Below are 24,670 nucleotides of genomic sequence, written 5' to 3'. Positions count from 1 at the left end.
CCCACACATCAGTTTTTCACCATATAATAATAATGATACATTTAATTGCTAAGCGCCTTTCAAAACTCTCAAGGACACTTTACAGTCACTGGATTTTTTTGTGCGGGTGAGCAGCGGCAGCCATTCGCGCCAGCGTTCACTCAACCCGGAAGTAACACAGCAGCAAAGTTATGAAAGGAAGAAGAAAGGAAACAAATAACAACTGGATAACAAATATGACAACACAAAGACAATGAGAGTCATTCATTCTTCAGCACATGATGTACCCTCTTTGTGACACGAAGCAGCTATCGAACACAGGTGGTCAAAGTCAAGGCCCGAGAGCCAAATGTGGCCCGCCAACTCATTTTATTCGGCCCGCGAAAGCAAATCAAATTTGTGAAATTTCGTGACGCTTGCTAAGGTCCAAACCAAAAATTCAAAATGGTCCATAAATGAGTTTGACCACCCCAGCTGACCCAAAGTAACTTCATCTCTCCGCCCCCCTCAGGGTCAAGCAAGGAGAATCCAAGTGGATGTGCGCTCCGTTCAGGACTCGGGTACCATGCCTCTCATATCGGAAATCGTCCTGGCTGTGTCGGTCGGCTGCGTGGAGATCACAAGCACCATCGGGGGCCCTGAGGGAGATGAAATGGACAGTTATCAGGTAGAAAATATTTTCTCGGAACCCTAGAATTTTTTTAAACTACAACTATTCATTGTTCAAACCGTAAATACAGAATACCCAAAGCTATTCTTCTGAAATGAACAAGTGAATTGACTGCCATATTTTCCGGTGTATAAGGCGCACCCAAAAGCCTTCATTTTCTTCAAAAGATGACCCTGCGCCTTATATGTGAACTAATACAGTGATACCATGGCTTTACGAACTTAATTGGTTCCCAGACAGAGAGTGTAAGGTGAAAAGTGTGTATCCCAAAAATTAATTTCCCATAGGAAACCATTAAAATGAGAATAATCCGTTCCCAGGTCCCCATAAAGCATAATGTTCTACTTTCTAATTTTCTAAGCCTTAAAACTACACACAATATACCTTATTTATATATAATAAATGTGCTATGGTATTATATTTAAAGAAATAAACAGTACTATATAATAAAGTCATTTTTATTTACCTTTCTGATGGTCGTTGATGGCTTGATGAAATGGAGTGACCGGTTTCATCAGCATTAAACACTTGATGAGGAACGTAGCCCTTCTTTCACCATCTTGAGTAATGATCCCTTGTCGGTGCTTTCTCTGCGATAATTCGACCTTGTTCCTCATCAATTGTGTTCTGTTTACCTGGGTTGATCGCTTTTTGCATCAAGTGTACAGATGGCTTGTGCGGGTTATTTGTGGAGCCTGATTGATGGGAATTTTAACCTTGCAGTCTACACTCAGCCTTTGAACTATCAAAGTTTTCTATCCATTCTGTCACTCTCTCTCTGTTGTCTGCCTGTCTCTTTAATGTTTAAACCACCTCCCCTCCCTGCGGCGTTCTTGACCAATCACGAGGCTTTAACCGAAGACTGGGGGCGGGGAATAGAGGACAAAAACAGTTGGCTGCGATAGAATGGGCTCGTTCGCAAACGACACATCACTCATTGTGGCGCTCCGTGTGTATCCCGAAAAATAGTTTTTATGCCAAGGTAACATTTTCATAAATTTAACGTTCGTAAACCGAAAAGTTCGTAAACCAAGGGGTTCCTAAACCGAGGTATCACTGTATTTGGAAAACTTGTATATATTTATATATTATACAGGTAACATCTGACTTACGACGAGCTCGACTTACAACCACCTGTACTTACGACCATGACCTCCAGACCGGATTTTTTTACATTTAAATTCTACACCTTGCACCGCTACCCACTAGCAGGCCGGCAACACATAGGACACATTTGGCCAGGCATAGCAATCGACCGTGTGATGGCACCAGAGGGGAGGAGTTTGTGTTTCATTTAGCCTCTTAGTCTCTATTCAACATTTTGAATGGATTTCGACTTACGACCGTTTGGTCGGAACTGAACTCTGTCGTAAGTAGGATGTTTCCTCTATGTGGAAAACTTTTTTTTATTCATTGGGGGTGCACCTTATACGCCGGAAAATACGGTAATTGTGACTTTTTCTATCTCTTCTGCTTCGTTTCATGTTGTCAAGTTAAATTGAGAATCCTTTTTTTCACAAAGGAAAGAGACCTGGAACGTTTACGACGTCAGTGGTTGGTGGCGCTTACCAAGAGGCAGGAGTACTTGGATCAACACTTGCAGAGTCTGGTCAGCAAAGCAGGTCAGCCACAGCCGCATAACCAGATGCGACGTTACCGCCTTTGTTTGTGTGTATTTGATGTGTTAATTATTGTGTATGTGCGTAGAAAAAACTGAGGATGACATGGAGAGGGAGGCTCAGCTGTTGGAATGGCGCTTGACTTTAACAGAAGAGCGCAATGCCGTGATGGTGCCCTCTGCTGGCAGTGGCATTCCTGGAGCACCTGCCGAATGGTATGCTATTTATTTATTTGTTTATATTATTTTTATGTTTACCATCCCGATACATTTTCCTTATTCGCACCGCATTCAATTCACTAACCAGTTTTCACATCCAGAATTGATTAAAAAGCAATTTTGATATTATTATTATAATGTATAAGTAACAAAACCATCAAAATGTTCATTCTTGATTGACATAACTGACAAATTACAGCAATATAAAATATGAATAATAAATAGATAAAAATTATTATATACAGTAAAGTCTCGTTATATCGATAACGGATATATCGATAGTCCCGGTTATATCGATACTATTTCTATGCACGCACGGAGAAAATTACATGCAAACAGGGTCGGATATATCGATAGTCCCGGTTATATCGATATTTTTTCGGACTCCCTTGAATATCGATATAACGAGACTTTACTATACATTAAATAATTATAATAATAATAATTTGTTTACTTTACAGCTAATGCTAATGCCAATAATAATAATACATTTCATTTATAACCGCCTTTCAAAACTCTCAACACTTTACAGTCACAGGATATTTTTTCTGTGGGTGATCAGCGGCAGCCACACGTGCCAACTCAACCCGGAAGTAACAAAGTAAAAAATAATAATAATGATAATAATAAATAATATGACATACATAGTAAACTGCTAATTCCAATTAGCACAATGACTTCTTGATTTCCAGAATGTTTCACTTTTTTCGGTTCGCTGACCATCCTCACGCCCCCTAGGAAGCATTCTCGAACCTCAAGGGGTTACTAGCACCCCCGGTGAAGAACCGAATGTAGCCTGATATAAATAAATTGATTTTAAGGGTTCCAAACACGACCGCGCTTATTGTCAGTTATCAGAAACTCCCTGGAAAAAAATATGAAATTACGGGTATGTTCAAATGTCTGAATTGATTGAATTGGTCAGCAATATTTTTTCAAGGAGGCTGATTACAGGCCATATTAGGCACTTAAAAATAAAATGTATTATTATTATTAGTAGTAGTAGTAGTTTTATTATTATTATTCAATGACACACTTAATAAATGCCAAACCTTGTATTTATTTATGTATGTATTTATTTTTTTTGTCTAGTTATTTTTTAATTCGTTCGTTTATTTATTTATTTATTTATTTATTTATTTATTGTCAAAGTCATTCAAAAATGCCAGTTTTCAAAAAGATACAAATGACTGCTGATGTTTATGTTAAAGGACAACCGACATCACTCTTTTGTTTCCTAACTGGCATCAGAAAAACGTTTTATAGCATCTAAAATACCCAAAACACCAATAAAAATGACTGAAAGTGTCCAAAATCTGCAAAAAATTGAGCTGCGAATTGGGCATTTTCAGAAAGTCCCGCCCCCAGTTCGTGACGTCACGCCAATACGTTTGCATTGTTGGAGAATCCAAACAATGGCTTCAGATTCGGAGAATATGCTTTCTTGTTACACATCCAGTTATGAATATGATTCAAATAGTTCTGAAGAGGAAAGCATACATGTTTGCAATCGATTAAAGAATTTATTCCGTGCCATTTTGAGGCAACATTAGGGGGAAATGTATCACCAAAAAAAAGAGGCAGAATATGGCGACCAAGCTCCTGTGAGGAATAAATCAACCTGTTTCCACAGGCTGATAGTTTCCTTACATGGAGCTTGGTTGCCCTCTTCTGGCTCTTTTTGGTGCAACACGAGGTTTTCTGACCAAATAAGCATTGACGTGATTGGAAGCACTGCTACAATGTGTCCTTTCTTCAGTCATGGGCATTCCTTCAGTGACGTCACGTATGGACTCGTCACCAACTCAAAAACCTGACTTCCGGAATATTCAGCGCGAGTCTGAAAACGTAAAATATAGCCATATGCGGTGGAATATTTGTAAAATACGCTCAGTACAAGTCATTTGAAGCCATTTTACAAATTATGGACACAACCTGTCCGGAGACGTTGGTTGTCCTTTAACAGTACTTTTTTAACAGGATTTTTGTGTTTGTCCACAGGGTTCCACTTCCGGGCATGGAGACTCACATTCCCGTCCTCTTCCTCAACCTCAAACGTATGTTGTATTCAATTTTGCCCTTTGCAAGGCTTTTATTTTGAAAAGTAATATCGGATGCTAAGTTTAAAATAATATTCATGACATCCAGCTGACGACCTGAGCTCCCAGGACCAATTCGAGGTCCCGGACGCAGGAGGCTGGGACGCCACGCTGAGCGGCGAAGACGAGGACGACTTTTTTGACCTGCAGATCGTCAAACACTACGACGGCGAGGTAAAGAAGATGAGGAAAGAATTGTATCCTCAACTTTCGTCCGAATCCCCCTATCTGGCTTCCAGGTGAAAGCGGAAGCGTCGTGGGACTCCACCGTCCACGAATGTCCGCAACTGAGCCGCGGGGGGGCTTGGCCCGATAACCGGGTGTACCTCACCGTGCGCGTGGTGGTCCAGCTCAGCCACCCCGCCGATATGCAACTGGTTCTGAGGAAGCGGATCTGCGTCAACGTCAATCCCGGGCGCCAAGGCTTCGCTCATCATTTTCTCAGGAGGATGTCCGCGCGCAGCACCATCCAAGGATGCGGCGTCACCTTTGAGGTGGTGTCCAACATCCCGGGGGTAAGTGTACGGAGGGCGCGCTTTGAGTCTTGGGAGAAAATACTCAACTTTAAATTCGGATCCCTCATTAGGATGCGCCTGGCTCGGAGGACAGGGAGATGCTGGCTCGTCTGGCCGCCAGCGCCCACAGCAGCGAGTCGGCCGACGACGAAGCCGCCATTGAGAAGTACCTGCGAAGCGTTCTCAGTCTGGAGAACATCCTCACCCTGGATCGACTCAGACAGGTACACACTGGACTTACCGTCGATCAGTTGAAAAAGAGGAACCAAAGAGGAAGGAAAAAATATAAACCACACTTGAATACAATGATACCTTGGCTTACGAACTTAATTGGTTCCCAGACAGAGTGTGTAAGGCGAAAAGTGTGTATCCCAAAAAATAATTTCCCATAGGAAACCATTAAAATGAGAATAATCCGTTCCCAGGTCCCCATAAAACATAATTTTCTACTTTCCTATTTTCTAAGCCTTGACACTACACAAATATAAAAATATATAAATATATAAAAAATAGACCTTGTTTCATGTATAATAAATGTGCTATGGTATTATAATCAAAGAAATAAACTGTACTGTATAATAAAGTCGTTTTATTTACCTTTGTGATGGTCATTGATGGCGTGATGGAATGGAGTGGCCGGTTTCCTCAGCATTAAACACTTGATGAGGAAAGTAGCCTTCTTCTTTCACCATCTTGAAGAAAGATCCCTTGTAGGTGCTTTCTCTGCGATAATTTTACCTAGTTCCTCATCAATTGTGTTCTGTTTAGCTGGGTTAATAGCTTTTTGCATCAAGTGTACAGATAGCTTGTGCGGGTTATTTGTGGACCCTGATTGGAATTTTAACCTTACAGTCTACACTCTGCCTTTTAACTATCAAAGTTGAAACGAGTTCAAACGTCACTGTTTTCTATCCATTTTGTCACTCTCTCGCTGTCATCTGCCTGTCGGTTTAATGTTTAAACCACCTCCTCTCACTGCTGCGTTCTTAACCAATCACGTGGCTTTAACCGAAGACTGGTGGCGGGGAATAGAGGACAAAAAAAGTCGGCTGCCATTTTGTTGTTGGAAGAACGGGCTCGTTCGCGAACGACACATCACTCATTGAGGCAGCTCCGTGTACGAAAAAAGTTTGTATGCCAAGGTAAAATTTTCATAAATTTGACGTTTGTAAACCGAAAACTTCGTAAGCCAAGGGGTTCGTAAACCGAGATGTAAATGTATTTAAATCGGATGTAATCCAACACTTATGCCTTTGTTTTTTTAAGGAGGTGGCAGTGAAGGAGCAGCTCGCTGCAAGAGGAAGAAGCAGCCGGCGAAGTCTCAGTTCTCCATCTGTGAACAGGGTACAACCACCACACTGATGTCTGTCTATGACATGCGAATGAGTAAAGTACCGTACAGTCTACGAAGCTCAAGGGAGAACTCCCAAATTGAAAGCAGTCCTTTTGGAAACCGCGCAAGAACGGATGTGGGGCAGTCCCCAAAACCACAACATGCAACATCAGCGCTTTCACTTTATAAAGGAAGAAGTTTGAGTTCTTTTTTTTCTTTTGGGTAGTCTTCAAGTTAACAGTTCTTCTGTGTTCTCTCATTGTGTATCATTTTACCAATAACAAAAACTTTATTAGAAATAACATTAGGTCAGAGCAGTTACAGTATTATTTGGATAACAAAAAAAAAACGTTTTTACAGAATTATTTGAGAAAATTTTTTAATTTTTACAACAATTCAAACCATAGGCCCAAAAAACGGCAGATTTTCTTGTATTTTATAATAAACGAGGGAAAAAATTCGGAATATGTTTTACGATATAGACAAGGGGGGATATGTTCCCAGAAGTCACATTTTTAATGAGAAAACTTTTTTGAAGTCAAAGAATGTTTTAAATGTACAAAAATATGCGGCCAGTTGCTCCATCCAGCAAGTCTGTCCCACCCTAAGTCACATTCTGCAACTTTAGCACTTTCATTACGTCAGCAATGAGTGTCCTAGGAAGAAAAATATCTATCGAGCTAACTAGCATCTCTCTATCTATCTAGCTAGCTAGGTAGCTATAGAGCTAGCTAGAGAGATAGCTAACTAGCTAGAGAGATAGCTAACCAACTAGAGAGATAGCTGACTAGCTAGAGAGATGGCTAGCAGACTAGCTAGAGCGATGGCTAGGTGACTAGCTAGAGAGATGTCTAGGTGACTAGCTAGAGAGATGGCTAGCTGACTATCTAGAGAGATGGCTAGCTGACTATCTAGAGAGATGGCTAGCTGACTATCTAGAGAGATGGCTAGTTGACTATCTAGAGAGATGGCTAGGTGACTAGCTAGAGAGATGGCTAGCTGACTATCTAGAGAGATGGCTAGCTGACTAGCTAGAGAGATGGCTAGCTGACTAGCTAGAGATGGCTAGCTAACTAGGTCGGTAAGTGGATGGATGGATGGATGGATGGATGGTAGCTAACATCTATGTAGCTGGCTAACTAGCTATCTATCACTGTCTCTATAAATCCACCCATAAGTATATACAGTAAAGTCTCGTTATATCGATCTCCAAGGGAGTCCGAAAAAATATCGATATAACCGGGACTATCGATATATCCGACCCTGTTTGCATGTAATTTTCTCCGTGCGTGCATCGAAATAGTATCGATATAACCGGGACTATCGATATATCCGATATCGATATAACGAGACTTTACTGTATATTATTCACGGCATAAATATTTTTATATACTGTATATATTTTTTAGATGTATTTTTTACTATTTATCTTATACATAATGAATATAATAATATAGATTGTAATAATTCAAATTATAAATCATTTATTTTCTTTGTTTTTTACAATAAGGAGTGTTGACTAAAAAGAAAACTAGAACACTACTTATAATATTGCTATTTACTTCATGCTTTTCTTCATTCTTAGCTGTCTGGAAGCAGACAAGACTTGTCCACCACCTGCTTGCTTGAGGACAAGGTAGTACACACACACACACACACACACACACACACACACACACACACACACACACACACACACACACACACACACACACACACACACACACAGGTTCCTGCTTCAAAGGTATTGTGAGGTCCGGTTAATAAGGAGTGAGGACCACCATTGCTGATAAGTTTAGAGAAGAACTAACGTGTTAAATTTGAACACTAAATGTCACCCCATTTCACACTTCTTTAACAACAAAGAACTAAAAAGTGGACTTGAAACTGAAATAACAGCAGGAGTGAGGTTTCTGAATGGGTGCATTCAAAGTCCTCACCCCTGTAGTGAATTGCGTAAAAATATTGTTTTACTTTTTGTGGTATGAACTTTTTCATCTCATTACACACGCACACATAAACACACACAGTGAGTAAAAAGTGTGTGTATCCAAGTGAAATGAAAATACACACACAAAAATCATTTTGGGTGAATTTGTAAGGACCTGTCTGAAACTTTAACAGATGCATATATAGACCCTCTAGAAGCCTTTAGAATGAAAAACCTGTGGGGACCGGTCAAAAGGTCCTCACATGTCAAAAATGTCCTCCCTACGTATGGTATAAAATGTTAGTGGTCCTCACAAGACTTGTCATACAAACACACACACACACAATCTCAATGTTTGAGGCTTCCAAACAAATTGAACGTTTTGACCGTACGAAAGTGAATGATGTAACGTCCACGCGCGTTTGGTGTTCAGGGCCGTTGGGAAAGTCAACAAGACATCTTCATGCCTTCTGCGTACCATCGCACGCTCCCCCGTCCGGCGTCGTCTCCCTCCACTTACTGCCCGCCGCCATCGCAGCAACCGCCGCCCACCTCGGCCGCTGTCACCTCGCCGCCCAATCAGGAGCCCGAACAAGGTAAACCTCCGCACCCTCGTTGTTCCACCGCTTTGTGTTCCCCTGCTGCTTCTGCTTATGGCGAGATGCTTTTTTTTTTAACCAAATGAAGCCCCTTGATTATCCTTTCAAATGACACATCGTCATCTTTTTTATAAATATAAATGTTCCGAATATCAAAACATCAATTCTCACCATCATCTACAAAACTTACTTTCTTTTCTCATCATATTCCCTTCTCATGAACAGTCAGCTTAGAGGTGGTCTTCTATCTATTATTACTGCATTTATTAGCTATCTATCTAGCTTTCTATCCATTTTAGTTACATCCGGATTGACTGAATGCTGGCACGTGTGGCTGCCGCTGCTCACCCGAGGAAAACAAATCCTGTGACTGTAAAGTGTCCTTGAGAGTTTTGAAAGGCGCTTATAAATGAAATGTATTATTATTAGTAGTAGTAGTATTAATATTAGTATTATTGTATCAATCAGCTAGCTAGCTAGCTTACTATCTATTTGAGTTACTTCTGGGTTGAGTGAACGCTGGCTCGTGTGGCTGCCGCTGCTCACCCACAGAAAAAAAATATCCTGTGACTGTGAAGTGTCCTTGAGAGTTTTGAAAGGAAAAGAAATATATGAAATGTATTATTATTATTATTATTATTATTATTATTATTATTATTATTATTATTATTGTATCTATGAGCTAGCTAGCTATCTTCCTATCTATTTGAGTTACTTCTGGGTTGAGTGAACGCTGCCGCGTGTGGCTGCCGCTGCTCACCCGTAGAAAAAAAATTATCCCGTGACTGTAAAGTGTCCTTGAGAGTTTTGAAAGGAGCTTATGAATGAAATGTTGTTATTATTATTACTGTATCTATTAGCTAGCTAGCTATATTCCTATTATTTATGTATGTATTTTATTTATTTTTGTATCTAGCTATTATTATTATTATTATTATTATTATTATTATTATTATTATTGTTATTATTATTATTATTATCCTTTAGTTTGCCCTTCTTTTTTTTAGTTCAGCGTCCTTTTTCTTTCATCAATTTTCGTTTTTTTTTTTCTCACATTTTCCTTTTTTAAATCTTTCTTTGACTTTATTTTATGCACCTTCCACTCTTTATTCGCCTACTTTTCTCACTTTCCTATTAGGTCTCACTGACAAGCTAATGTTTCTTTCACCTTAACATGCCTCCACATTGAGAATTGCTTTCTCTCATTGGTGTCCAACTTCATTTTATGCTGTTAAATGCTTTTCTCCAATCATGTTTAATCCGCAATCAATTATTTGATTGATCTCGATGCTTTTATTATTTTTTCCAGTCTTATTGCCATCAACTTCTATGCTAATCTTTCACCACCTCCTGTGCCTCCTCGATTCCTTGCCTCCTTCCTCTCCTTTCTTCTCCGCTTCGCCCCTCTCTCAGGTCGTTCAGGACTCGCTGCCTCTTATCTTTCAGTGAAGGCGTTGGTTCCGCAGATGCCCAAACTGCTCAAGTCTTTATTTCCGGCACGCGACGACAAAAAGGAGCTGAGGCCGTCGCCGCGCGGCCAGCAGGTGAGCAAAAAAACAGTGGTTGTCAAAATTCTCAAAAAAGCGAGCCGGAATTAAAATGGCCGCAAAGCTCCATAATAATCATCATCATCATCATCATCATAAAAATAATAACATTAATAATAAAAATAATAAGAAATAATAAAAATACTACATTTAATTTATAAGCGCCTTTCAAATCTCTCAAGGACACTTGACAGTTATGGGATTTTTTTTTTTTTTTTTGTGCGGGTGAGCAGTGGCAGCCATTCACACCACTCTAAATACATGCAATTTTCGGGTGGATATTGCTACTGACTTCATATTCCACATAATCCTATTATTGTCATATAATGTTTGAGTCGACCGGACCTTTTAAGAGAGAAAAAGATGGGGCCACAATTCGCCTAGAGGACAACCGACACCATTTTTTTGTTTCCTAACTGACACCAGAAAAACGGTTTATAACATCTAAAATACCCAAAACACGCAAGCTGATATTTTTTTGTCAAATGAAAAACACCAATAAAAATGAGTTAAAGCAGGGGTGTCAAAGTCATTTTTTGCCGCGGGCCACATTGTAGTTATGGTTTCCTCTCGAGGGCCGTTATGAATTTAGGGAACCCATTAGAATGTTTAAATCCCTTCAAATATTACATATAGAGCACACAGCAAATTAATGAATAACTCGTTTTCAAATCTGAAGTCAAGAATAATGACTTTTATTGTGGTTGACATCCAAAAATATGACATTTTGGCTCAGATTTTAGCAATCATCATGGAATTTAACAAGTTTGATTTGCTTTCGCGGGCCGATAAAAAGGATTTGGCAGGCCGGATTTGGCCCGCGGGCCTTGACTTTGACACCTGTGATCTCGAATCAAAACAATGGCTTCAGATTCGGAGAAGATGCTTTCTTGTTACTCATCCAGTTTTGAATATGATTCAAATAGTTCTGAAGAGGAAAGCATAAATGTTTGCAATCGATGAAAGGAGTCCTCCCATATCAATTCGAGCCGTCAATGACAGCAATGTAGCACCCAGAAAATGCACAAGATGGCGCCCAAGCTCCGTTGGAAATGGGCTGATTTGTCTGCTGGGAATTTGTGTCAACTAGTATCAAATAGTAGTCTCGGTGCAACACACAACGATTCACAATCGAGTTATTTATGTGTTTTCCTTCTAATTTCGCCATCAACACAAAGTTTTCAGACCAAACAAAGTAACCAAAATGCATTGTGTGTCGCTTTCTCGGTCAGGGGCGTTCCCTCCGTGACGTCACGTCAGGAATCGTCACCAACTCGAAAACAAGACTTCCTGAATATTCAGCGCGAGTCTTAAAACATAAAATCTAGCTATATACGGCGGAATAGTTGTAAAATACACTCAGTAGAAGTCATTTGAAGTGATTTTACAAATTATGGACACACGTCGGTTGTCGTTTAAGTGAACGGAAAACATGGAACCACAATTCGCTTAAATAAATATATAAACAAATGAATAAATAACAAAATAAATATATGAATGCTTAAAAGTTGAGACTGCTCCTGACTTCATATTCCACACAATGTGACTTTTTTTTGTTTGTTTGCTTGTTTCGTTTGTGTGGTTCATGCAGCAGGCCTTGCCGCGCATCATGTCACCCCCATCGGGTGGCGACGGCAGAGTCAAGATAGACATGGTAAGGATTTTGCTTCATTTTTTTTTTCCCTTTAATTTAATCGGCAAGCATGACCAATCATATGGCTTTAACCGACGACTGGGGGCGGGGAAAAGAGCACCAAAACAAGCCGGCTGCCATTTTCTTGTTAGGAGAACGGACTCGTTTGCGAACGACACATCACTCATTGTGGCAGCTGTGTGTGTATCCCGAAAAATAGTTTGTATGACAAGGTAAAATTGTCATAAATGTAACGTTCGTAACGCGAAAAATTGGTAAACCACGAGGTTCGGATACCGAGGTATCGCTGTCAATCCAAAGACATTTGCGAGTGTCCAATCCGACGCTGGTTTTTGTGTGGTTCCCCTCCCCCCCCCGGCGATAGGCCGCCCCCGTCCTGCGAGCGCCGGCCAAAGATCGACGGTCCGACCCGGCCGACGTCCCTCCTCTCCCCGTGCATGACCCGCACGACAGCGCCTCCCTCAGCCAATCATCCAGCGGCTACTTCTCGGCCAGCGTCTCCACGGCAACCCTGTCCGACGTCCTGCAACCTTCGTCCTCGTCGTCGTCCTCCTCCTCCCTCCTCCTGGACGCCGTGACCCCACGCCACTTCCTGTCTGAACAGAAGCCGCTCGACGACTCGCCTGTTCCGGATTGGCTGAGCGACGGCGCCCACGTCGCCGTCGGGAGCAGCAAGGCGGGCATCGTGCGCTACGTGGGGGCCGCGCACTTTGCTGAAGGCGTGTGGGTTGGCGTGGAGCTGGACTCCCCCGCAGGTGAGACTTCACCAAAATTCTATCGAGATGGCTATCTAGCTAGCTATCGATTTGCTATCTAGCTAACATCTTCATGTAACAAAGAGGGTACAGAAAGCTCTTAAGAAGGAATGACTGTGTCTTTCTTTGTATGGTCATATTGTCCTTGTTTTGTCATATTATTTCTTATTTAGTTTTTTTTTTTTTTTTGGGGTTCTTTTGACTTCAAGACGGCGCCGCGAGAGTGGCTGCCTTTACAGCAGCTCATGTATTTTGTTTTTCTACGTTCATCACTTTGCTGCTGTGAAATGTAAATTTCTCCACAGCGAGACTAATAAAGGCAAATCCAATCCAATCTATTAGTTGACAGTTATCTAGCTAGCTATCTAGCTGGATATCTACCTGGCTACCTAGCTAGCTATCTATTTGCTATCAAAATCTCTGTTCCATCTCGGGCCCTCAGATCCTCTTCCTCCCTCCACCTCTGTATGCCCTCTCCCCGTTTCACCACGATGGGGTGCAGAGCTTTCAGCCGCTCCGCTCCCAAACTCAAATGTATTATTATTATCTATCTATTAGTTGACAACTAGCTATCTAGCTAGCTATCTATCTAGTTAGCTATCTAGTCAATTCCTAAAAGTTTTATCACTATTAGCAGTGTCTGAAATAACGTCCGCCCGGACACCCGGGGAGTGCGACTTACAATACGTCTCGGCCCGATTGGCCGACAACTTCAAGTTTTTTTTTTTTTAATCTAACGTTTCCTTTATTCAATAAAGCAAACGTTTGAATGAAGATTTCAAAATTGGAATAATGTATTTTTTTTAATAAATCTTCGTTTAGTTTGGAAATTTCTGAATTTCGGTTCGTTTGGGAATTTGCATACTTGGCACTCCAGCCAATCAGAAGCCTGCTTCGTGCTTCCGGACTTTCCCGAGCGTTATAGGGTCGTATATTTGCATTGCATTTTCCAAAGTAGACAGATGCACAGAAGAAAGATTCAAAATTAATGTATCATTATTATTATTATTATTATTATTATTATTATTATTATTATTAAAAGCATTGTGGAAAAAGGAGTTCACATGGCTCGTAGCAGACGACGCAACGCAGACATTGCATTGTGCAACATAACGAACAGTGTATGGACGAACGACAACTTGAGAAAAATATAAATAAAACATAAATATAAATAAATATAATAAATTAAGAGCATTTGTGGTAGGTACATCCTTCATAAAAAAAATATTAATACTTTGCAACAATTGTTTTTTTTTTTTTTTTTTTTTTTTTTGCAATTAGTCGCCTTATCGTGTTTCAAGTTGTGAAAAATGGGGCAGGCAACTTTATGGCAGGGCAGGCAACTTTTCAGAGTTGTCTGCCCTGGCGTCCGCTAACTTCTCATCATGAGTTTCAGACACTGCTATAAGACACAAATTAAATTATGAAATAGGGAAAAAAAACAAAATGTCGAATTGTGCTAAGCTAATGCTAAGCTAATGCTAAATTCCCTCACCCTGCTTCAGGTAAACACGACGGTTGCGTGGGCGGCCACCGCTACTTCCGATGTCGGCCCTCGCACGGCATTCTCGTTCGCCCGGAGCGCTTGAGCTGCCTCGACGGCCGCTTCCCCGCCGCCGACGTCCCCGTCCTCAAAGGAGACAGCCGCAAATCCTGGAGCAGCTGAGAGCAGCGATCGGGAAGGAGACGCCATGTTGGGGGGTCCTCGAACGGAGGGAAGCTGAAATCTCTTCGCTGCTGCGTTATCGCCTGGAGAAGATAAGAGCTTTTCAATTGGCAATTTCACCATTTTGGCGTCTCTCGTTGTTTCTCGCCCTGAATTGGGGGTCGTCTCAGCGTCGAGCGGGCGAGCGGGTGAGTGGGTGAGTGGGCACATTTTTTTTTGGGGTCGTTGTGTGCAATAAGTCAGCTTTTTGGCTCCGTGTTGACGTCAAGAATGATGCACGGGGGTCCCTTCGTGTTGGTTGAGTAAGTGCATCTTATTTTGAAAAGACTTATATAAGGAGAGACAACTTCCTGTCTTTACTGTTATAGAGAGAAAACAAACAAAAAAGCAAGACGCGTGAACCTCTTAGTGTACATTCCAGAGATATCATCAAAGATGGCCGATCCGACATTTATTCAAGCCATTGCCGCTTAAAGTTTTAACAAACATTTTTTTTTTATCTGTGTTAGCTCATCCCTGTTGCAGATTGTTCAAATGACGTTTACACACACACACACACACACACACACACACACACACACACACACACACACACACACACACACACACACACACAAATAGAAAGTCTATGTTAGTCTATTATTGGGGCCACACTCAGAATCAAAAGTGCAAATAGCTCAACTTTGGCCATTTTTAAGAATATATAATATACAAGTGGTATTTTTTTTTCATTTTAAAATTTTAATTTACACCGTGCTTACAACAGACTTCTTATGTCGTGAACACATAGGCTTAGTTATTCTAATGAGGTGATACCAAAGCGAATGGGGCAATCAGAGAAAGGTATAGAACATTAAGGGGTAGTTAGCTGGCTATCTATTAGCTATCTATTAGCTAGCTATCTATTAGCTTGCTTTTTATTTATTTGAGTTATTCCGGGTTGAGTGAACGCTGGCGCGTGTGGCTGCCGCTGCTCACCCACAAAAAAAAACAACTTATCCTGTGACTGTGAAGTGACCTTGAGAATTTTGAAAGGCGCTTATAAATGAAATGAATTATTATTATTATTATTATTATTATTATTATTGACCTTGAGAGTTTTGAAAGGCGCTTATAAATGAAATGTATTATTATTATTATTATTATTATTATTATTATTATTATTATTATTACAAATACAAATACAAATAATACATTTAATTTATAAGCGCCTTTCAAAACTCTCAAGGTCACTTTCTAGTCACGGGATACGTTTTTTCTGTGGGTGAGCAGCGGCAGCCACACGCGCCAGCGTTCACTCGACCCGGAATAACTCAGATAGAAAGCTAGCTAGCTGACTAATAGATAACTAATAGCCAGCTATCTATCTAGCTGGCTATCTAGCTAACTATCTAGCTGGCTACCTAGCTAGCTAACTATTTGCTCTCTATCTAGTTAGCTATCTATTAGCTGTCTAGCTATCTCGCTATCTCGCCAGCTCCCTGTCTAGCTATCTATATATCTATTTCTAATAATAATAATAATAATAATAATAATAAATTTCATTTATAAGCGCCTTTCAAAACTCTCAAGGATACTTTACAGTCACAGGATATTTTTTCTGCAGGTGAGCTATCTGTTAACTATCTCACTGGCTAGCTAGCTATCTATCTATTAGCTGTCTAACTAGCTCGCTATCTATCTATGTATTTGCTATCTATTATCTATATCGCTAGCTATCTATATATGTATTTGCTTTCTATAAGCTATCTCGCTACCTATCTATATATGTATTTGCTTTCTATGAGCTATCTCGCTAGCTAGCTAGCTAGCTATATATCTATTTGCTATATATTAGCTGTCTAGCTAGCTAGCTAGCTAGGATACTCCACGCACGCTGTGTCCACTTTTAAATTGTATTCCGGAGTTTATGACTATTTAAATACTAAGTAACTAAGTAAATATGACTATTTACTCTGCAGTGTGGCCCTAATAATAATAATAATAATAATGAGGAAAAAAAATGAATTATAATAATGATGATCCTTTTTAGTGAGCACGTTGTTTGCGTTTCACCAAGCATATCAAGTTGACTTTATTTCTGTCCTCCATGGCACAAACATTTTAATGAAGCCTTCTTTCACTGTAATTGAAAACAAAAATCGTATTAAATTGCACAAATTATTATTATTTTTTTCTGGAATAATTGCTGCTAATAACACTCCAGAGTGAATCTCCCACCTAGTTATTGTCGCGTTAACAATAGTTTTATTTTATCTTTCAAATCAACGATGAATGTGGTGGTGTTTTGTCATTAAAAGGAAGACAGAGTGATCATGCTTGAATTGCAACCATAACACCCCCCCCAAAAAAAATAAAAAATAAAACATAAAATCAATACATAAATAATGATCAATTCTACATTGGTCGTCATCGTCGTACAGGAAGATAAAGTTGGATTTGTAGTTTTAAATTTCACTTATTCTGAGAAAAAAAAAAAAAAACATAAGCTCATAAGGAAGACATTCTCTATTTATGCAATAAATCATATTGCAAAAAAATGCTACATTTTGCAAATCAAAAGTTTACAAGTTTAGCCGCTTTTTTTAATACAGTGAGACCTCAACTTACGAACTTAATTGGTTCCCAGACAGAGTGTGTAAGGCGAAAAGTGTGTATCTCAAAAAAAGAATTCCCATAGGAAACCATTAAAATGGGAATAATCCGTTCCCGGGTTTCCATAAAATATACTTTTCAACTAAATAAGCCTTAAAACTACACACAACATACCTTATTCTATGTATAATAAATGTACTGTAATGTATTGTAATGAAAGAAATACACTGAATTGTATCATAAAGTCACTTTATTTACATTTGTGATGGTCATTTATGGCTTGATGGAATGGAGTTGTAGGTCGAAGGTCAAAGGGAATTGCTGTTTGGAAAGAGAGGCGCATTACATGACGAATGTAATTAAAGAAATAAACTGTGCTGTAAAATAAAGTTTTATTTACCTTTTTGATGGTCGTTGATGGCTTATGGAAGGAGAGTCACCTTCCATAAGGACTGTTGGTAACTTAACTTCTGGTGCTGTTCGGTCGTGTGCTTCCACCGAAGATCACTCCGCCAGCCGTGGTGGGTGTGTATTATGAAAATAGTGCTTATTATAAGGTTTAATTTTCATAAATTTGACGTTTGTAACACAAAACGTTTGTAAGTTGAGGTGTTTGTAAGTTGAGGTCTCACTGTATTACACTTGAGATATTTTTTTAATACAAAATAAACTATAATCTTATCATTTCCTCTCTGTGTATAAGATGGTGCAATCGTGAGAGAAAAGGTAAAAGTGGCGAATGAAAAGTGTTCATGGAAGGTAATTTTTGGGAACGGTTGTTGGTGCAAGGTGTTTGGTGGTTCAGGCGGAAGTTGTTTTATCAGATTTGGACAGCGAACAGCGAACCCTTTGGCTTACGAACTTTTCGGTTTACGAACGTTACATTTATGAAAATGTTACCTCGGGATATGAACTATTTTTCGGGATACACACGGAGCGCCACAATGAGTGATGTGTCGTTGACGAACAAGTCCGTTCTCCTAACAAGAAAATGGCAGCCGACTCTTTTGGTCATCTATTCCCCGCCCCCAGTCTTCGGTTAAAGCCACGTGATTGGTCAAGAACGCAGCAGTGAGTGGGGAGGGGGGGGTGTTAAACAATAAAGAAACAGGCAGACGACAGAGAGAGAGTGAGAAAATGGAAAGAAAACAGTGAAATTTGTACTCGTTTCAACTTTGATAAAAGAAGAGTGTGGACTGTAAGGTTAAAATTCCAATCAGGCTCCACAAATAACCCGCACAAGTTATCTGTACACTTGTTGCAAAAAGCTATCAACCCAGCTAAACAGAACACAATTGATGAGGAACTAGATAAAATTATCGCAGAGAAAGCACCTACAAGGGATCATTCCTCAAGATGGTGAAAGAAGAAGGCTATGTTCCTCATCAAGTGTTTCATGCTGATGAAAGCGGCCACTCCATTCCATCAAGCCATCAACGACCATCACAAAGGTAAATAAAAAGACTTTATTATACAGTACAGTTTATTTCTTTAATTATAATACCGTAGCACATTTATTATACATAGAATAAGGCATATTTTGTGTACTTTTAAGTAGAAAGTAGAAAATTATGTTTTATGGGGACCTGGGAACGGATTATTCTCATGTTAATGGTTTCCTATGGGAAATTATTTTTTGGGATACACACTTTTCACCTTACACACTCTGTCTGGGAATCAATTAAGTTCGTAAGCCAAGGTATCACTGTATTGTGAATGAAAAAATCCTTGTCAACATTTGCACAAGTGTTTTTTTTTTTTATTTGTATTTTTCCTCCTCCATTTTTTTGTCCTTTTCAAGACAAAATTTGCTGACTTTTCACCATTTCACTTTGTGAGAAACGAAGTCATGGAGCTCAAATAGAGAAGATGGGGGACTAAAATTATATTTATTTTATTTAAGTTTTGTTGTGTTCTCAACATAAGCGCAAATAAGCAATACAATGTTTTTTTTTTTGTTTTGTTCTGTTGTTACTAAGGGATGACTCTGATTTCACACGGTTACCGCAGCAACTCACAAACATTTCATGTCAAACTGATATTGTGTGTGTGTGAGCGGAGGACAAAACACTGCTGAGCACAGATGTCTTGTTTTTTTTTCTTCTTCTTTTTCTTATTAATTTAATATTTTTTCTGTCAGTATGCTGCAATCCAAAGAGAGAATGTGTATTATATAAAAAGGAAACATCGATCATGTTTTCTTTTTTTTATTTGTATCATTTGAACAGTAATCTGAGAAGAAAATAAAGAAAAGTGAAAGATCAATGAGTACTTTTTTGGGGGGTGAAATACAGGACATCAAATATTAATGTGCTTATGTCATGAATGTTTGAAACATATATATTGTATGTACATATTAAATAATTACAAATATTTGATTTATTTATAAGGTTTCACTTTCCGTGAAATGACTATTTTCATGCAAAAAACGCCTTACTATACATGTTCATTTTTTTATGCTAGAAAAACGCCTTACTATACATGGTCGTTTTTTTTCGTCTAAAAACGCCTTACTATACATGGTCGTCTTTTTCAGCTCAAAACGCCTTACTTTACATGGTCGTTTTTTTTCGCCTAAAAACGCCTTACTATACATGGTCGTTTTTTTTCGTCTAAAAACGCCTTACTATACATGGTCGTCTTTTTCAGCTCAAAACGCCTTACTTTACATGGTCGTTTTTTTTCGCCTAAAAACGCCTTACTATACATGGTCGTTTTTTTTCGCCGAAAAACGCCTTACTATACATGGTCATTTTTTTGGCCTAAAAACGCCTTACTATACATGGTGTTTTTTTTTCGCCTAAAAACGCCTTACTATGCATGGTCGTTTTTTTCAGTTCAAAACGCCTTACTTTACATGGTCGTTTTTTTTCGTCTAAAAACGCCTTACTATACATGGTCGTCTTTTTCAGCTCAAAACGCCTTACTTTACATGGTCGTTTTTTTTCGCCTAAAAACGCCTTACTATACATGGTCGTTTTTTTTCGCCGAAAAACGCCTTACTATACATGGTCGTTTTTTTTCGCCTAAAAACGCCTTACTATACATGGTCGTTTTTTTGGCCTAAAAACGCCTTACTATACATGGTGTTTTTTTTTCGCCTAAAAACGCCTTACTATGCATGGTCGTTTTTTTTTCGCCGAAAAACGCCTTACTATACATGGTCGTTTTTTTTTTCGCCGAAAAACGCCTTACTATACATGGTGGGTTTTTTTTTCGCCGAAAAACGCCTTACTATACATGGTCATTTTTTTCGCCGAAAAACGCCTTACTATACATGGTGTTTTTTTTTTTCGCCGAAAAACGCCTTACTATACATGGTGTTTTTTTTTTTCGCCGAAAAACGCCTTACTATACATGGTCATTTTTTTCGCCGAAAAACGCCTTACTATACACGGTCGTTTTTTTCGGCTAAAAACGCTTTACTATACATGGTGTTTTTTTTGGGCTAAAAATGCCTTACTATACATGGTCGTTTTTCCGGCTAAAAACGCCTTACTATACATGGTCGTTTTTTTCGCCGAAAAACGCCTTACTATACATGGTCATTTTTTCGACGAAAAACGCCTTACTATACATGGTCGTTTTTTTCGCCTAAAAACGCCTTACTATGCATGGTCGTTTTTTTTCAGCTCAAAACGCCTTACTATACATGGTCGTTTTTTTCGCCGAAAAACGCCTTACTATACATGGTGTTTTTTTTTTTTTTTCGCCGAAAAACGCCTTACTATACATGGTCGTTTTTTTTTCGCCGAAAAACGCCTTACTATACATGGTAAAAACGCCTTACTATACATGGGTTTTTTTTTCGGCTAAAAACGCCTTACTATACATGGTCATTTTTTCGGGTAAAAACGCCTTACTATACATGGTCGTTTTTTTCGCCGAAAAACGCCTTACTATACATGGTCATTTTTTTGTGCTAGAAAAACGCCTTACTATACATGGTGTTTTTTTTTTCGGCTAAAAACGCCTTACTATACATGGTCGTTTTTTTCAGCTCAAAACGCCTTACTATACATGGTCGTTTTTTTTTTTTTCGCCTAAAAACGCCTTACTATACATGGTCGTTTTTTTTTCGTCTAAAAACGCCTTACTATACATGGTCGTTTTTTTGGGCTAAAAACGCCTTACTATACATGGTCGTTTTTTTTCGCCTAAAAACGCCTTACTATACATGGTCGTTTTTTTTCGTCTAAAAACGCCTTACTATACATGGTCGTTTTTTTCAGCTCAAAACGCCTTACTTTACATGGTCGTTTTTTTTCGCCTAAAAACGCCTTACTATACATGGTTTTTTTTTTTTCGCCGAAAAACGCCTTACTATACATGGTCATTTTTTTCGCCGAAAAACGCCTTACTATAAATGGTGTTTTTTTTTCGGCTAAAAACGCCTTACTATACATGGTCATTTTTTCGACGAAAAACGCCTTACTATACATGGTCGTTTTTTTCGTCTAAAAACGCCTTACTATACATGGTCGTTTTTTTTTCAGCTCAAAACGCCTTACTTTACATGGTCGTTTTTTTTCGCCTAAAAACGCCTTACTATACATGGTCGTTTTTTTTCGCCTAAAAACGCCTTACTATACATGGTCGTTTTTTTTCGCCGAAAAACGCCTTACTATACATGGTCGTTTTTTTTTGGCCTAAAAACGCCTTACTATACATGGTTTTTTTTTCGCCTAAAAACGCCTTACTATGCATGGTCGTTTTTTTCAGTTCAAAACGCCTTACTTTACATGGTCGTTTTTTTTTCGCCGAAAAACGCCTTACTATACATGGTGGTTTTTTTTTCGCCGAAAAACGCCTTACTATACATGGTCATTTTTTTCGCCGAAAAACGCCTTACTATACATGGTTTTTTTCGCCGAAAAACGCCTTACTATTTTTTTTTTCGCCGAAAAACGCCTTACTATACATGGTTTTTTTTTTTTTCGTCCGGGTAAAAACGCCTTACTATACATGGTCATTTTTTTCGCCGAAAAACGCCTTACTATACATGGTCGTTTTTTTCGGCTAAAAACGCTTTACTATACATGGTGTTTTTTTTGGGCTAAAAATGCCTTACTATACATGGTCGTTTTTCCGGCTAAAAACGCCTTACTATACATGGCCGTTTTTTTCGCCGAAAAACGCCTTACTATACATGGTCGTGTTTTTTCGACGAAAAACGCCTTACTATACATGGTCGTTTTTTTCGGCTAAAAACGCCTTACTATACATGGTCGTTTTTTTTCGAAAAACGCCTTACTATACATGGTCTCGCCTAAAAACGCCTTACTATACATGGTCGTTTTTTTCAGCTAAAAACGCCTTACTATACATGGTCGTTTTTTTCGCCGAAAAACGCCTTACTATACATGGTCATTTTTTCGACGAAAAACGCCTTACTATACATGGTCGTTTTTTTTCGCCTAAAAACGCCTTACTATGCATGGTCGTTTTTTTTCAGCTCAAAACGCCTTACTATACATGGTCGTTTTTTTCGCCGGCCTAAAAACGCCTTACTATACATGGTTACTATACATTTTTTTTCGCCTAAAAACGCCTTACTATACATGGTCGTTTTTTTCGCCGAAAAACGCCTTACTATACATGGTCGTTTTTTTTCGCCGAAAAACGCCTTACTATACATGGTGTTTTTTTTTTCGCCGAAAAACGCCTTACTATACATGGTCATTTTTTTCGCCGAAAAACGCCTTACTATACATGGTGGGGTTTTTTCGGCTAAAAACGCCTTACTATACATGGTCATTTTTTCGGGTAAAAACGCCTTACTATACATGGTCGTTTTTTTCGCCGAAAAACGCCTTACTATACATGGTCATTTTTTTGGGCTAAAAACGCCTTACTATACATGGTGTTTTTTTGGGGGCTAAAAACGCCTTACTATACATGGTCATTTTTTCGACGAAAAACGCCTTACTATACATGGTCGTTTTTTTCAGCTCAAAACGCCTTACTATACATGGTCATTTTTTTCGCAGAAAAACGCCTTACTATACATGGTGTTTTTTTTTTCGCCGAAAAACGGCTTACTATACATGGTCATTTTTTTCGCCGAAAAACGCCTTACTATACATGGTTTTTTTTTTCGCCGAAAAACGCCTTACTATACATGGTCATTTTTTTCGGCTAAAAACGCTTTACTATACATGGTGTTTTTTTTTTCGCCGAAAAACGCCTTACTATACATGGTCATTTTTTTCGCCGAAAAACGCCTTACTATAAATGGTGTTTTTTTTCGGCTAAAAACGCCTTACTATACATGGTCATTTTTTCGACGAAAAATGCCTTACTATACATGGTCGTTTTTCCGGCTAAAAACGCCTTACTATACATGGTCGTTTTTTTCGCCGAAAAACGCCTTACTATACATGGTGGTTTTTTTTTCTGCTAAAAACGCCTTACTATACATGGTCATTTTTTCGACGAAAAACGCCTTACTATACATGGTCGTTGTTTTTTTTCGCCTAAAAACGCCTTACTATACATGGTGTTTTTTTTTGGGCTAAAAACGCCTTACTATACATGGTCGTTTTTTTCGCCGAAAAACGCCTTACTATACATGGTCATTTTTTTGGGCTAAAAACATTACTATACATGGTCGTTTTTTGGGCTAAAAATGCCTGACTATACATGGTCGTTTTTTCGGGTAAAAACGCCTTACTATACATGGTCGTTTTTTTCGCCGAAAAACGCCTTACTATACATGGTGTTTTTTTTCGCCGAAAAACGCCTTACTATACATGGTCGTTTTTTTCGGCTTTTACTATACATGGTGGTTTTTTTTGGGGCTAAAAACGCCTTACTATACATGGTGTTTTTTTTTTCGCCGAAAAACGCCTTACTATACATGGTCATTTTTTTCGCCGAAAAACGCCTTACTATACATGGTCATTTTTTTCGCCGAAAAACGCCTTACTATACATGGTCGTTTTTTTCGGGGCTAAAAACACCTTACTATACATGGTCATTTTTTTCGGCTAAAAACGCCTTACTATACATGGTGTTTTTTTTTTTCGCCGAAAAACGCCTTACTATACATGGTCATTTTTTTCGCCGAAAAACGCCTTACTATACATGGTGTTTTTTTTTCGTCGAAAAACGCCTTACTATACATGGTCATTTTTTTCGGCTAAAAACGCCTTACTACATGGTCGTTTTTTTGGCTAAAAATGCCTTACTATACATGGTGTTTTTTTTGGGGCTAAAAATGCCTTACTATACATGGTCGTTTTTTTTTTATACATGGTCTCGCCGAAAAACGCCTTACTATACATGGTCATTTTTTCGGGTAAAAACGCCTTACTATACATGGTCGTTTTTTTCGCCGAAAAACGCCTTACCCCTTATACTATGCATGGTCGTTTTTTTCGGCTAAAAACGCCTTACTATACATGGTCATTTTTTCGACGAAAAACGCCTTACTATACATGGTCCTTTTTTTCGCCTAAAAACGCCTTACTATGCATGGTCGTTTTTTTC

The 24,670-nt window shown here is 39.0% G+C and overlaps 1 protein-coding gene across 4 annotated transcripts in view; it reads left to right on the top strand.

Moving 5' to 3' along the window:
- Positions 1–15,150, top strand: part of kif13ba (kinesin family member 13Ba) — a 54,772-nt gene extending 39,622 nt beyond the window's left edge. Inside the window, exons 24-37 of one of the 4 annotated variants that reach the window (XM_088991518.1) lie at positions 491–646; positions 2,172–2,271; positions 2,357–2,483; positions 4,488–4,543; positions 4,635–4,759; positions 4,825–5,100; positions 5,172–5,324; positions 6,367–6,444; positions 8,019–8,069; positions 8,797–8,959; positions 10,409–10,506; positions 12,104–12,163; positions 12,528–12,918; positions 14,424–15,150. In XM_088991518.1, coding sequence (XP_088847644.1) covers positions 491–646; positions 2,172–2,271; positions 2,357–2,483; positions 4,488–4,543; positions 4,635–4,759; positions 4,825–5,100; positions 5,172–5,324; positions 6,367–6,444; positions 8,019–8,069; positions 8,797–8,959; positions 10,409–10,506; positions 12,104–12,163; positions 12,528–12,918; positions 14,424–14,584 — 1,995 coding nt within the window. In that variant the 3' untranslated portion in view covers positions 14,585–15,150. Of the gene's footprint in view, positions 1–490; positions 647–2,171; positions 2,272–2,356; positions 2,484–4,487; positions 4,544–4,634; positions 4,760–4,824; positions 5,101–5,171; positions 5,325–6,366; positions 6,445–8,018; positions 8,070–8,796; positions 8,960–10,375; positions 10,507–12,100; positions 12,164–12,527; positions 12,919–14,423 lie in introns of all 4 variants that reach the window. The other 3 variants (XM_088991517.1, XM_088991516.1, XM_088991515.1) reach the window with 3 other exon arrangements.
- Positions 15,151–24,670: the final 9,520 nt, after the last annotated feature.

Source organism: Hippocampus bargibanti, linkage group LG03, assembly GCF_051943395.1.
Source record: "Hippocampus bargibanti isolate YZ-2025 linkage group LG03, ASM5194339v1, whole genome shotgun sequence".
Lineage (NCBI taxonomy): Eukaryota > Metazoa > Chordata > Actinopteri > Syngnathiformes > Syngnathidae > Hippocampus > Hippocampus bargibanti.
Note: the sequence above shows the minus strand (reverse complement) of the source record. Positions and strands in the feature narration are given on the sequence as shown.